The sequence below is a fragment of the Ahaetulla prasina genome, chromosome 3 (assembly GCF_028640845.1).
Source record: "Ahaetulla prasina isolate Xishuangbanna chromosome 3, ASM2864084v1, whole genome shotgun sequence".
Lineage (NCBI taxonomy): Eukaryota > Metazoa > Chordata > Lepidosauria > Squamata > Colubridae > Ahaetulla > Ahaetulla prasina.
The window spans coordinates 7,077,391-7,091,534 of NC_080541.1; the positions used below are offsets into that span (position 1 = coordinate 7,077,391).

The 14,144-nt window shown below is 44.4% G+C and overlaps 1 protein-coding gene across 1 annotated transcript in view; it reads right to left on the reverse strand.

Moving 5' to 3' along the window:
• The window catches only part of DENND3 (DENN domain containing 3), a 76,110-nt gene extending 62,227 nt beyond the window's left edge, over window positions 1-13,883 (reverse strand). The window contains exon 1 of the mRNA XM_058176409.1: window positions 13,670-13,883. Coding sequence (XP_058032392.1) covers window positions 13,670-13,756 — 87 coding nt within the window. The 5' untranslated portion in view covers window positions 13,757-13,883. The remainder of the gene's footprint in view (window positions 1-13,669) is intronic.
• Window positions 13,884-14,144: the final 261 nt, after the last annotated feature.

A 14,144-nucleotide genomic window follows, 5' to 3' on the forward strand; every position in this document is an offset into this window, starting at 1 on the left:
TCAGCCAGTTCCAGGCCATGATGAAGTCCCACTGGAACGAGGCCCTCTGGTTCTTTCCCTCCAGCCTTCACCCAAAGCCCCACACCAAGAGGTCGAAGCAAACCCCAAGTCAGAATTTCTGCCCCCCTCCAACCCACACAAAAAGACCCCAAAGGGGGAGACACTCTGCAGCAACACGAACGTTCATTGCACGTATCAAGCCCAGGGGCCGTAGTTTGAGGACCCCTGAATTTAGTGCAATATAAAAAATGCAAATAATTTTTCTCTGGACCACCACAATTTTCTCGTGGACCACCAGTGGTCCACGGACCACCAGTTGGTGACCGCTGGTATAGGGCAGTGATGGTGAAACTTTTCAGCACTGAGTGCCCAAACCAGAACGCGCACAACGCGCCGCAGCTCCGGAAACCCGAAGACCAACTGGCCGGTGCGCATGCGTGCGCTGGCCAGCTGGTTTTCGGGTTTCTGGCACGCACATGCACATTAGCTAGCTGGTCTTCGTGCATGCGTGTGGCATGGGCATAGTTCACGGGTATAGGGTCTCCTATTTGAGCAGGGAGTTGGACTAGAAGACCTCCAAAGTCCCTTCCAGCTCTATTCTATTCTAATATCCTGTCGCCCATTTTCCCCACCATGTACTCCCAGCTCTGTGAGGTGGTTGGGCTGAAAGCAAGAGGCTGGCCCAGATTAGGTTTTCATCCACAAGGGAGGACTAGAATTCACAGCCTCTTGTTTTGAAGTTCAGCACCTTCACCGCTACACCAGACTAGCTCTGCGATCCTGGTGACTTTGTTGCCCACAACCCTCCAAAACTGTAAGCATGGTCCATACCGTAGGTATCAAGTCTTCGCCCATCAGGTTGTAAAAAACAGAACCAAAATGCATAAAGCGAAGTGTTAACAATCCGTATAATCTTTATACTGCTATGGTGTTCCAGAACCAAGGGCCTCTGTGGCTCAGACTGGTAAGACAGTCTGTTATTAACAGCAGCTGCTTGCAATTACTGCAGGTTCAAGCCCCACCAGGCCCCAGGTTGACTCAGCCTTCCATCCTTTATAAGGTAAGTAAAATGAGGACCCAGATTGTTGGAGGCAATAAGTTGATTTTGTATATAATAGACAAATGGATGAAGACTATTGCTTGACACAGTGTAAGCCACCCTGAGTCTTCGGAGAAGGGCGGGATATAAATGCAAAAAAAAAAACCAGGCAGAGAAAATATAAACAATAGCATACAAATGATGTCATCGCACATCTCATTGTTAATTTGCACGCAAAAAAATTCACTGGCGTTTGTAAAAGGACGCCACACCTACAAACTGTTCTCACTTTAGATTGAAACTGGTTTGGTTTATTTAATCTTAGAAAAAAGCGCTTTATGCTCAAGAGTTTCTTTTTTTAGGGATTTCTATAATTTTCAATAAGAATTTTTAAAAATCCTGCTCTAAGGTCTCTCCAGCAAGTTTGCTTGTTTGTTTGCTTGTTTATAACAAATCGGCAACATCTTGCAGCAGTTGTATTTTCTTTTGGAATTTCATTGTGAAGCTGCTGTTTACGCTTCAGTTGAGCAATTCTGTATGTGGACCTTTTAATATCAAAAGTTTTTAAATGTTATTACAGTTCAGCTTTTTTATATATATAAAGAATGCTTGTTTTTGTTTCTCTCTTACGAGATTATCTTATTTCCCAAGGAATGCCTGAAACCTGAAATCTTAATGCTTTATGACCAAGAGCTAATATTCTAGGAATTATTTCAACTTTTTCCCATTTTTTCTTATTAACTGCCAGAATGGATGCAAGCCACACTTATTACCACCAGGAATAAGTGTTGGACATCACTACCTGGAAGATAAATGGTGGCCACAGAGAATATACTACATTACAACTGCAATGTAACTACATAGTATATACACTATGTATATAGTACATACACTACAACTACATAGCAAAAAAGAGTTGTAAACCTAATCTTGCGTAGCTTCTTTTCCAAAAACACTACACTACTAACCAGAGCATATAAAACATTTGCTAGACCAATTCTTGAATACAGCTCGCCTGTCTGGAACCCTCATCACATTTCTGACATCAATACAATTGAACGTGTCCAGAAATATTTTACAAGAAGAGTCCTCCACTCCTCTGAATACAACAAAATACCTTATGCCACCAGACTTGAAATCCTGGGTTTAGAAAATTTAGAACTCCACCGCCTTCGACAAGACCTAAGTTTAACTATTGTAATGTTCTTCCTGTTAAAGACTACTTCAGCTTCAATTACAAGAGCAACCAATAGATTTAAACTTAATGTTAACCGCTTCAATTTAGATTGCAGAAAATATGACTTCTGTCACAGAGTTATCAGTGCTTAGAACACATTACCTGACTCTGTGGTCTCTTCTCATAATCCCAAAAACTTCAACCAAAAACTGTCTACTATTAACCTCACCCCATTCCTAAAAGGACTATAAGGGGCGTGCATAAGAGCACAAACGTGCCTACCGTTCCTGTCCTATTGTTTTTTATTCTTATACATATATGCTTATACTTCCTTATATTTCCTCATATATATGTTTATATACTATATAATCATTTTGTGTGATGTTTATGTATATTGTTGTGACAAATAAAATAAAATAAATAAAAATTACTACCCAAAGCAGGAGGTGGGGTCAGGCTGTGACAATCTAAAAGTGTTCTGGGAGAGGAATTTTATAAGGTCCAAGAATTTTATAAGATACATCAACAAATTGCAGCTTCCTGCAATAACACCAGCAGAACTGCAAAAAACTGCGCTACTTGGAACATCGTACATCTTAAGAAGGTACCTGGTTGGTACCTAGGACCCTGGCAGCAACCCGTATCAACCATTAGCGCCAGTCAATGGTATTTGTGATGCCTTTTTGAATGTTCAGTTGACTGAGTTTCATGTTTAATGAATAAAGATAATAATAATATCAGAGTTGGAAGGGACCTTGGAGGTCTTCTAGTCCAACCCCCTGCCCAGGCAGGAAACCCTACACCACTTCAGATAAATAGTTATCCAACATCTTCTTAAAAATTTCCAGTTTTGGAGCATTCACAACTTCTGCAGGCAAGTCGTTCCACTGATTAATTGTTCTAACTGTCAGGAAATTTCTCCTTAGTTCTAGGTTGCTTCTCCCCTGGATTAGTTTCCACCCATTGCTCCTTGTCCTGCCTTCAGGTGCTTTGGAGAATAGTTTGACTCCCTCTTCTTTGTGGCAGCCCCTGAGATATCGGAAGACTGCTATCATGTCTCCCCTAGTCCTTCTTTTCATTAAACTAGATGTACCGAATTCCTGCAACCGTTCTTCATATGTTTTAGCCTCCAGTCCCCTAATCCTCTTTGTTGTTGTTGTTTTTATTTGCATTTATATCCCGCCCTTCTCCGAAGACTCAGGGCGGCTTACACTATGTTAGCAATAGTCTTCATCCTATTTGTATATTTATATACAAAGTCAACTTATTGCCCCCAACAATCTGGGTCCCCATTTTACCTACCTTATAAAGGATGGAAGGCTGAGTCAACCTTGGGCCTGGTGGGACTAGAACCTGCAGTAATTGCAAGCCGCTGCTGTTAATAACAGACTGTCTTACCAGTCTGAGCCACAGAGGCCCTTGTTGCTCTTCTGTGCACTCTTTTTAGAGTCTCAACATCTTTTTTACATCGTGGCGACCAAAACTGAATGCAATATTCCAAGTGTGGCCTTACCAAGGCCTTATAAAGTGGTATTAACATTTCACGTGATCCCTGTCTCTCTGTTTATGCAGCCTAGAACTGTGTTGGCTTTTTTGGCAGCTGCTGCACACGACTGGCTCATAGCTAAATGGTTGTCCACTAGGACCCCAAGATCCAAGTGTCCAACTACGGCAACTTTAAGGTTTTTGGGCTTTCCCCCAGCATGACTGGCTAGGGGATTCTGGGAGCTGAAATCCACAACGCTAAAAGTTGCTAAGGTTTAGACCCCCCTGCTCTATAGAATCAGCCATTATTTCCACAAAATCCTGTAATGTATAACCACTAATACATTAATACTGTAATATAATTGCGCCCTCGTGACGTCTCGTCTGGATTACTGCAATGCTCTCTACATGGGGCTCCCCTTGAAGGGCATCCGGAGGCTTCAGTTAGTTCAGAATGCGGCTGCGTGGGTGATAGAGGGAGCCCCTCGTGGTTCCCGTGTGACACCTATCCTGCGCAGACTGCACTGGCTACCTGTGGCCTTCCGGGTGCGCTTCAAGGTTTTGGTAACCATCTTTAAAGCGCTCCATGGCATAGGGCCGGGCTACTTACGGGACCGCCTACTGCTACCGAATACCTCTCACCGACCCATGCGCTCTCACAGAGAGGGACTCCTCAGGGTGCCGTCAGCTAGGCAGTGCCGTCTGGCGACACCCAGGGGAAGGGCCTTCTCTGTGGGGGCTCCCACCCTCTGGAACGAACTCCCCCCAGGACTTCGTCAACTTCCGGACCGCCGAACCTTCCGTCGCGAGCTTAAAACGCATTTATTCATCTGCACAGGACTGGATTAGATTTTAAATTTATACTGGTTTTAAATGGGTTTTATTATTTATATTGCTTTTTAATAATTCGGCCATGTAGAATAAGTTTTTTAACTGATATTTTAGTCTATATTTATATGTGCTTTTTTACTTGCCTGTGAACCGCCCTGAGTCCCTTGGGAGATAGGGCGGTATATAAATGTGATAAAATAAAATAATAATAAAAATAAATATAATAAGACTACACACTGAGGGTATGTATGTGTACGCGTGCACCAGGGGAACCTTGTTTGTTTGTTTGTTTGTTTGTTTGTTTGTTTGATTTTTATACCGCCCTTCTCCCGAAGGACTCAGGGCGGTTTACAGCCAACATAAGAACAATTTGATAAATAGATAAATAGATTTAAAAACATTTTAAAAATCTTATTCAATTTGGCTAACCCCATTTAAAAATTATAATAGAAAAATGATTAAAAAAAACCAATTAAAAACCAGCCCTGCGCGGTGAAACAGAAAGGTCTTGAGTTCACGGCGAAAGGTCCGGAGGTCGGGGAGTAATCGTAGTTAAGCACGTTTCCAGAAATTTATGCTTTCTCCTGTTCCCACTTTTCAGCAAGCTGTGACCAACAATATGTTTTTAAATGCTGATCTGTTTATTGGGTGAAATAACTTACGAACTAGCTGAACAAAAGTAATCTGCTCATAGACGAGGGGAAAATAAAAGAATGTTTTTTTTAAAAAAAAAAAAGGCAGGAAGAACAAAAGTACCCTTGGAAATTTTCTCTGCTGTTTTTCCCCATAAGGTGGTTGGAAATAGTTTTAAGATCCCTTATGACTCAGCCTGGAGAGAGAAATTGTGCCATCGCATTACAACATATGTTGTAGCGTCCAAAAAACCAGAAGGAAATAAATCATCTAGTTTTGAGCAAAGAAGCATATTTATGTGCTATATATACATGCGGCGTACGGCACTGTATCTACTTTGGTATATAATATTGGGGTGAAATTCATTACCTCCCCTACCAATTCGCAAATGTGTGTGCGGCGGCGGCCATGCTTGCACAAAGCCTTCTGCGCATGCGCAGAGGCTGAACGTCACAAAAAAAGGGACGTCGTGATGTTCGCACGGGTGGGCAGGGCTTCGCTCAATCCTCCCTACCGGATCGCGCAATCCGGATAGAACCGGCTGAACTTCACCCCCATAGAGTATCATTCTTTTACATATATTACAAAATTACAGTGGGGTGTGAGTTAACCTGGCCAGCTATTTTCATTCTATAGGTAGCCCTCGACTTAGGACCACAATTGTGCCGGACATTTGTGTTGTATGAGTGGCGGTGACGCAGTGGTTAGAGTGCAGGCTACTTCTGCTGACTGCCGGCTGCCTGCAATTTGGCAGTTCGAATCTCATCAGGCTCAAGGTCGACTCAGCCTTCCGTCCTTCCCAGGTGGATAAAATGAAGACCCAGATTGTTGGGGGCAAGAGGCTGACTCTGTAAACCACTTAGAGAGGGCTGTAAAGCACTGTGAAGCGGTATATAAATCTAAGTGCTATTGCTAATACTAAGTGAGACAGTTGTTAAATGAGTTTTGCCCCATTTTATGGCCTTTCTTACCACGTTTTTAAATGAACTGCTGCGGTTGTTAAAGTTAGTAACGTGATTGTTAAGTGAATCTTAACAGTTCCCCACTGACTTTGCTTATCGGAAGGATTGCAAAAGGTAATCACATGACCCCGGGACACTGCAACCATCATAAATAACCGACAAATCATTTGTCAATCATCTGAATTTTGATTATGTGATCATGGGGAATGCTGCAAAGGCCATGTGAACAATGGTCAAATCACTTTTTCAGTGCAGTTGTTAACATTAAACAGTCACTAAATGGACGGTTGTAAGCAGAGGACTAACAACATAAATCTAGTTAGAACGTCCTTCTATTTATTAGTATCTTCTAATGCTAATCACAGTGCTCTAATTTGCTGTTTTTGTATTAGGTAAGATACATTGCACGAAAATTATGCAGGCTATCCTTGAACCTACGCAGCTAAGTAAGAAATAAAATGAGTAGGAGAGCAACCAAGTTCAAAGTATTTTTCCTGGCTCATTTAAGTCCCCCAAACTCAAAGGAACATTAAGATCAAAAAATAAGGCAAAATCTCCAAGTGTCAATAAAGGCATTAGGGAAAAACATATTTAATCCCCCAGTTCAAAACTACAGCTATGATTAATACTGGATCTGTTTAGCATCGAACACGGTAGCAATTGACAGAATAATCTGAGAATTAACAAGTAACAGCATCATTCTGTATTTACTTAAACTAGAAAAACAAATGTTATAAAGAAGGGAAATGAGCAATACTATTGATATATAAACTGCAGCCAATTAAAGAAAAATAAAACCGGCTCAGTTACATCCTGTTTCTCTTACTGAGGTTTGCAAATGGGAAGATGCATTTTGTCCCACCCTTCTTACAACATGTATGTATCATGCAAAACAGACAAAAACTCTATTCTCCATTAGGAACATCTGTGCAAACTAAGAGTTGCACAGAAATACGGCAATAGCAGGTCCGCCTTCTGTGTGCTAGAGATACTTAATATTTTCTAAACGAATGTAAGATACTTTTGGCCAGAGTCTTATGGGACAATTTAAAATTTAAAGTTAATTTAATTTAATTTAACAATTTAAATGTTATTTCTTTTATTCTTAAATGTGACAATGATCATGGGATTCCTTTCCAGTCATGGATGTAAAAATGTCCTTTTTCAGTCACTTTTGGAAACCTTTTATTCCAGGGGTCCCCAACCTTTCAGACCTCCGGGACCATTAAATTCATAATTTTAAATCCTGTGGACCACTAATATGAGCTGTCTAATGACCAGCTAGGTGGGCATGGCTAGGTGGTCATGTGATTGGGTGGGCGTGGTCAACTCAATGTCACTCACATTGAGGGGCACCTTGCCGGCCTCTACTCACCCCCTCCCCTCCCAGCCCCTCCTCTCCTCCCCGCCCAGGCTCCTTAGGGCCCCAACAGGAAGCAGATGTTGGAGCTAAGCAGCCACCATGAGAAAGAGTTGGCAAAACAGCTGCTCAGTTCAAATTGGATCTGACCGAGAATGAGACTCAGCAGAAGCACCTCACTGAGGACTAGGAGCATAGGCTTTCCAAGCAAAGGGAAGACCTGCGGGAGTGCAAGGCCAGGTACCGGCCCCTGGAGGCTCAGCGAGCTGAGATGGTCAGCCAGTTCCAGGCCGTGATGCAGTCCCACTGGAACGAGGCCCTACGGTTCTTTCCCTCCAGCCTTCACCCAAAGCCCCACACCAAGAGGTCGAAGCAGACCCCAAGTTGGAATTTCTGCCCCCCCTCCGACCCACACAAAAAGACCCCAAAGGGGGAAGACTCTCTGCAGCAACACAAACGTTCATTGCATGTATCCGGCCCAGGGGCTGTTGTTTGAGGACCCCTGATTTAGTAAAATATAAAAAATGCAAATAAAGTTTCTGCGGACCACCAAAATTTTCTCGCGGACCACCAGTGGTCCATGGACCACCAGTTGGTGACCACTGCTCTATTCTGATGTCACCTGCCCCGTGTGGCTTCAGATCGGACTGACCTAAAATTAGCAAACTATCTTCCACAAACGGTTGTGTCTTGTCCGCTCTCACCGCAGCCGGGGCCTTCTTATCTGCTCCCGAACACGGAGGAATGTATGCCTCCCGGCCCCAGCCCTGGCTCCATGCCCAGACAGGCTGAGGAGGAGGGGGCACCTCCCGGCCGCAGCCCTGGCTCCATGCCCAGACAAGCTGCAGAGGAGGGGGCATCCCCCGGCCCCAGCCCTGGCTCCATGCCCAGGCAAACGGAGCAGCTAGACCCCTCCCCCTCCTCCACAGCATGTGAGCCTGAGGAAAGTTTACTTCCAACAACAGCTGATTGGAGTGACCCTCGCATCAGAAGACTGGATAGGCGGAGGCAACAGAAGGAAGGGAGGGGCAGGCCTTAATGAGTGCTGAGTCATGGAGCCACACCCCATGGCCTATATAAAGGATCTGCTTTCTGGCAGTCTCTGAGTCAGGCAAAGTCGAACTTATCTTGCTGAAGTCACTTACTGGTCTCCTGCCTGCTCTGAGGACTTTGCTAGGACTTTGGGCAGAGCTGCAGAGGCAAGCCTGATTCGGATTTCCCTGATCCGGCTGTCAGCGGAGGAGTGGGACACGACACAAACTTAGTACCCGAAGGATTTGAAGTCTGCAACCACTGCAACCAAGAGAAAAGTGTGAAATGGGCCAAGAGCCTCAAGTCAACCTCTTCCCCAACTTCAGATGACAGAGATGCTCGCAAAGAGTCCCAACACTTTGACCTACAAAAACTAGGAAGAGGTAGAAGCTGCAAATGATCAATGGGAGAATTGTGGTGGAAAAAAGTAGCCAACCAGAGTCTGAATGTCTAAGGAGATTCTCAGTCATCCGGTTGTCTTGAAAAAGGTACTTTTTCAAATGGTAATTGGACAACTGGAACCAAGATAGTCCAGTTTCCTCTTGAAAAAAGCACCTTTGGGGCAACCAGTGTCTGATAACAGTCATTTTAAAAACCCAACAACAATAAGATGGTGGCTTAAAAAGGTGTCTGGTGGACCAAGAAAGTTGACAACCCACCTCCCTCTGTCTACTTGATTCCTAATTTGACCCAATTACTGTCAATTTTAACCTTGTTCAGGTAGTCCTCAAGCTACCTTACAAACACAATTGAGCTCAAAATTTCTCTTGCAAAGTGAGTTTTGTTCCATCTTACAACCTTGATTGCCGCCGTTGTTAAGTGAATCGTTGCAGTTGATAAATGCACCCGGTTGTTAAGTGAATCTGGCTTCCCCACTGACTTTGCTTGCCAGACGGTCGCAAAAGGCGATTCCCATGATACAGGACACTGCAACCGTCATAAATGTGAATCAGTGGCCAAGCGTCTGAATTTTGACCATGCGACCACAGAAAAGCTGCAACGATCCACAAATGTGGTTAACAGTCCTAAATCTCATTTTTCGGTGCTGTTTTAACTATGAATGGTCACTAAACGAACTGTTGTGAAGCAAGGACTATCTGTAAATTCTTGTTTTTATTGTATCGTAAGCTGCCCAGAGTCACTTCAACGCAGGTAGTCCTCGACTTACGTCCACAATTGAGCCCAACATTTTCGTTGTTGAGACATTGGTTAAGTGAGTTTTGCCCCGTTTTACCACAGTTGGTGCCACAGTTGTTAAGTGAATCACTGCAGCTGATAAGGTGGCAACCTGGTTGTTAAGTGAATCTGGCAATCCCATTGCCAAGCTTCTGAATTTTGATCATGTAACCATGGAAATCCTGCAACCATGTGTGAAAAACGGTCGTTAAGTATGAACTGCGGTAAGTCGAGGTAACTATCCGTAGTGAGATGGGTACCAAATAAGCTTAATAAATAATCACTCAATAACAATTACCTCAGTACCCTGCGTGTTCCCAGTTTTACCAAATACCTAATGTTCATGTTTTTAATATGTGGACTGTTGTATAATCTTGTTTTTCTTGTCTTGTAAGCTGCCCAGAGTCACCTTGAGTAGCGAGAAGGGCTGCATATAAATGTAATCAATGTTGGATAGGTAGCAAATAACTTCTCTACCAGAGACGTACTTGATTCCCAATTTTATCCAATCCCTGCTCATTTTAATAGAATAGAATAGAATAGAATAGAATAGAATAGAATAGAATAGAATAGAATAGAATAGAATAGAAATAGCATTTTTTATTGGCCAAGTGTGATTGGACACACAAGGAATTTGTCTTGGTGCATATGCTCTCAGTGTACATAAAAGAAAAGAGACATTCATCAAGCTACAACATTTACAACACAAATGATGGTCAATATATCAATATAAATCATAAGGATTGCCAGCAACAAGTTATAGTCATACAGTCATAAGTGGAAAGAGATTGGTGATGGGAACTATGAGAAGATTAATAGTAGTGCAGATTCAGTAAATAGTTTGACAGTGTTGAGGGAATTATTTGTTTAGTAGAGTGATGGCCTTGGGGAAAAAAACTGTCCTTGTGTCTTGTTGTTCTGGTGTGCAGTGCTCTATAGCATCGTTTTGAGGGTAGGAGTTGAAACAGTTTATGTCCTGGATGTGAGGGATCTGTAAATGTTTTCACGGCCCTCTTCTTGATTCGTGCAGTATACAGGTCCTCAATGGAAGGCAGTTTGGTAGCTATTATTTTTTCTGCAGTTCTAATTATCCTCTGAAGTCTGTGTCTTTTTTGTTGGGTTGCAGAACCGAACCAGACAGTTATAGAGGTGCAAATGACAGACTCAATAATTCCTCTGTAGAACTGAATCAGCAGCTCCTTGGGCAGTTTGAGCTTACTGAGTTGGCGCAGAAAGAACATTCTTTGTTGTCCTTTTAATTTAATATTAATTTTAATTTTAATATTTTTCATGTGGTATATTTTAGCTTTGCTTGTGTTGCATTGCAAGATGCCCAGAGTTGCTTCAATATATTTAATGGGTTCCCAATAAATAAATAAAACCAAGCCTCAGAATCAGGCCTTTCCACTGGGAAATTAACAGTCCTGAACTCCTAAGCTGACAACAACAAAACAATCTTTTTTAAGGTCGTACAGCAAGTTCTCAATTGAAAACAAGTTTATTTAGTGACTTTTTAAAGTTATAATGGCACTGAAAAAAAGCGAGTTATGACCATTTTTCACACTTATGACCATTGCTGCAGCCTCACGATCACATAATCAAAATTCAAATGCTTGGGAATTGACTCATATTTATGACGGTTGTGGTGTCCTGGGGGTCACCACGCAGAGGTCGTAAAAAGGGGCAAAACTCACTTAACAACTGTCTCACCAACGGAAATACCGGGTTGAGTTGTGGTCAAAACTCAAGGACTTGCTGTAGTCCATGGGTTGAGAGGTGGGGTGTTTTTTTGCCATTTTTTTTCAAATCTCCCCCAAATCTCTGCCAAGATCTGGTGGATTCATACGAAGGTTATTAAAATAAATACAGGCAGTCCTTTTCATACAACCGTTCATTTAGTGACCATTCAAACTTACAACGGCACTGAAAAAAGTGACTGAGGACCGTTTTTCATACTTACGACCATTGTAGCATCATGGGATCCAAATTTAGACGCTTGGTGACCGCTTCATATTTACGACGGTGGCACTGTCCCGGGGGTCACGCAATCCCCTTTTGAGACCTTCCAACAAGCAAAGTCAACGGGGACGCCAGATTCACTTAACAACCGGGTGACTAACTTATCCACCGCAGTGGTTCGCTTAACAACCGAGGCAAGAAAGGTCATCAAAGAGAGGCAAAACTCTCTTAAGAAATGTCTCGCTTAACCACAGGAATATGGGGCTCGGTTGTGGCCGTAAGTCAAGGACTACCTGTATTCCATTTTTTCCCCCCTGCCGTTTCTCACCAGACTCAAGGTTGACTCAACCTTCCATCCTTCCCAGGTCGGTAAAGTGAGGACCCAGACTGTTGGGGGCAAGAGGCTGACTATGAAAACCATTTAGAGAGGGCAGTAAAGCACTATGAAGCGGTATGTAAGTGCTATTGTTATTGCCCTTCCTTCTGTCCTTCTGTCTCTCTCTCTCCTTCCTTCCTTCCTTCTCCTTCCTTCCTTTCATTTCCTCCTTTCTTTCTTTCCTTCCTTCTTTTCATTTCTTTTTTTCCTCCCTTCCCTTCTCTTCCTTCCCTCCCTCCCAGTGATTAGAATGAAGTATTGCAGGCCAATTCTGCCAGGAGTTCGATCCTGACCGGCTCAAGGTTGACTCAGCCTTCCGTCCTTCCCAGGTCGGTACAACGAGGACCCAGATCGTTGTGGGGGGTCAATAGGTTGACTCTATGAACCTCTTAGAGAGGGCTGTAAAGCATTGCGAAGCAGTATGTAAGTGCTATTGTTATTGCCCTTCCTTCTGTCCTTCTGTCTCTCTCTCGCCTTCCTTCCTTCCTTCCCTCCTTCCTTCTTTCCTTCCTTCTTTTCATTTCCTTTTTTCCTTCCTTCTGCCTCTCTCCTTCCTTCCTTCCTTTCATTTCCTCCTTTCTTTCCTTCCTTCTTTTCATTTCTTTCTTTCCTCCCTTCCCTTCTCTTCCTTCCCTCCCTCCCAGTGATTAGAATGAAGTATTGCAGGCCAATTCTGCCAGGAGTTCGATCCTGACCGGCTCAAGGTTGACTCAGCCTTCCGTCCTTCCCAGGTCGGTACAACGAGGACCCAGATCGTTGTGGGGGGGTCAATAGGTTGACTCTATGAACCCGTTAGAGAGGGTACTGCGAAGCAGTATGTAAGCACTATTGTTATTGCCCTTCCTTCTGTCCTTCTGTCTCTCTCTCTCCTTCCTTCCTTCCTTCCTTCCCTCCTTCCTTCTTTCCTTCATTCTCCTTCCTTCTTTTCATTTCCTTTTTTCCTTCCTTCCTTCCTTCTCCTTCCTTCCTTTCATTTCCGCCTTTCTTTCTTTCCTTCCTTCCTTCTTTTCATTTCTTTCTTTCCTCCCTTCCTTCTTTTCATTCTTTCTTTCCTCCCTTCCCTTCTCTTCCTTCCCTCCCTCCCAGTGATTAGAATGAAGTATTGCAGGCCAATTCTGCCAAGAGTTCAATCCTGACCGGCTCAAGGTTGACTCAGCCTTCCGTCCTTCCCAGGTGGGTAAAACGAGGACCCAGATTGGCTGACAATAGGCTGACTCTATAAACCCCCCTTAAGAGAGGGCTGTAAAGCGGCATATAAATCTAAACCCTACCTGCAACTGCAATCTCCTCCTCTGATCTCTGCCAAGGCCTGGCAACCTTCATACCAAGGTTGTAAAAAACAACAACACACACACCAAGAAATCCATAAAGCAAAAGCCTGAATTCCAGGTCAGGCAGGTGAGCCTGCAAAGCGCGGCCAGGTGTTGCAGGAGGAAGAGGCGACCCGCAGGTTGAGCCGGGAAAAGCTTCCTTTGCTGCTGCTTCCTCCTCCTTCTCCTTGCGAAAGGCTCCCCCACCTTCGGGGCTGCCGGATTTCGAGGCGACGAGGCGGGCCGAGGAGGAAAGGAAAGACACAGGGCGCGCATTCCGACGTTCCCCCTTCCCCCCGACACGCGTGTTTTTGTTTTTTTTTAAATACCTGACGCGCTTCTCTGGCTTTCTCCCGGGAGACTCCGACCAAGACGCAGACTTCCAGCACGGCCGTGGGCAGCAGCAACTCGTCCATCGTCCCAGCCCGGTCCCCGAGCCTGCTCGGAGCCGCGTAACGGGACCACCTCTCCGCCCCGCCGGCTCCAGCCGGACTCCTGAGGAGGCAGCGCTGCGCCGGCCTCCCCGTTGAAGGAAAAGGGGGCGGCGCCTAGAGGACAGGGGCGTGGCCGCAGCGTCCGGAGAGGGGCCACGCACGGACGCATGGGGAGGGGCCTCGAGGGAGGGGCTAAAGGAAGCGGCCTTTCCCGAAGGGGAAAAAAAAAAAGAGGGCGGGAACTTCTCGCTCCCGTTTCCGACCAATAGTTTAACAAGAGTTGGAAGGGACCTTGTAGGTCATCTAGTCCGACCCCCCGCCCAAGCGAGAGAAAACCCCTCCCCCACACACCGTTTCTGACAGAATGGCA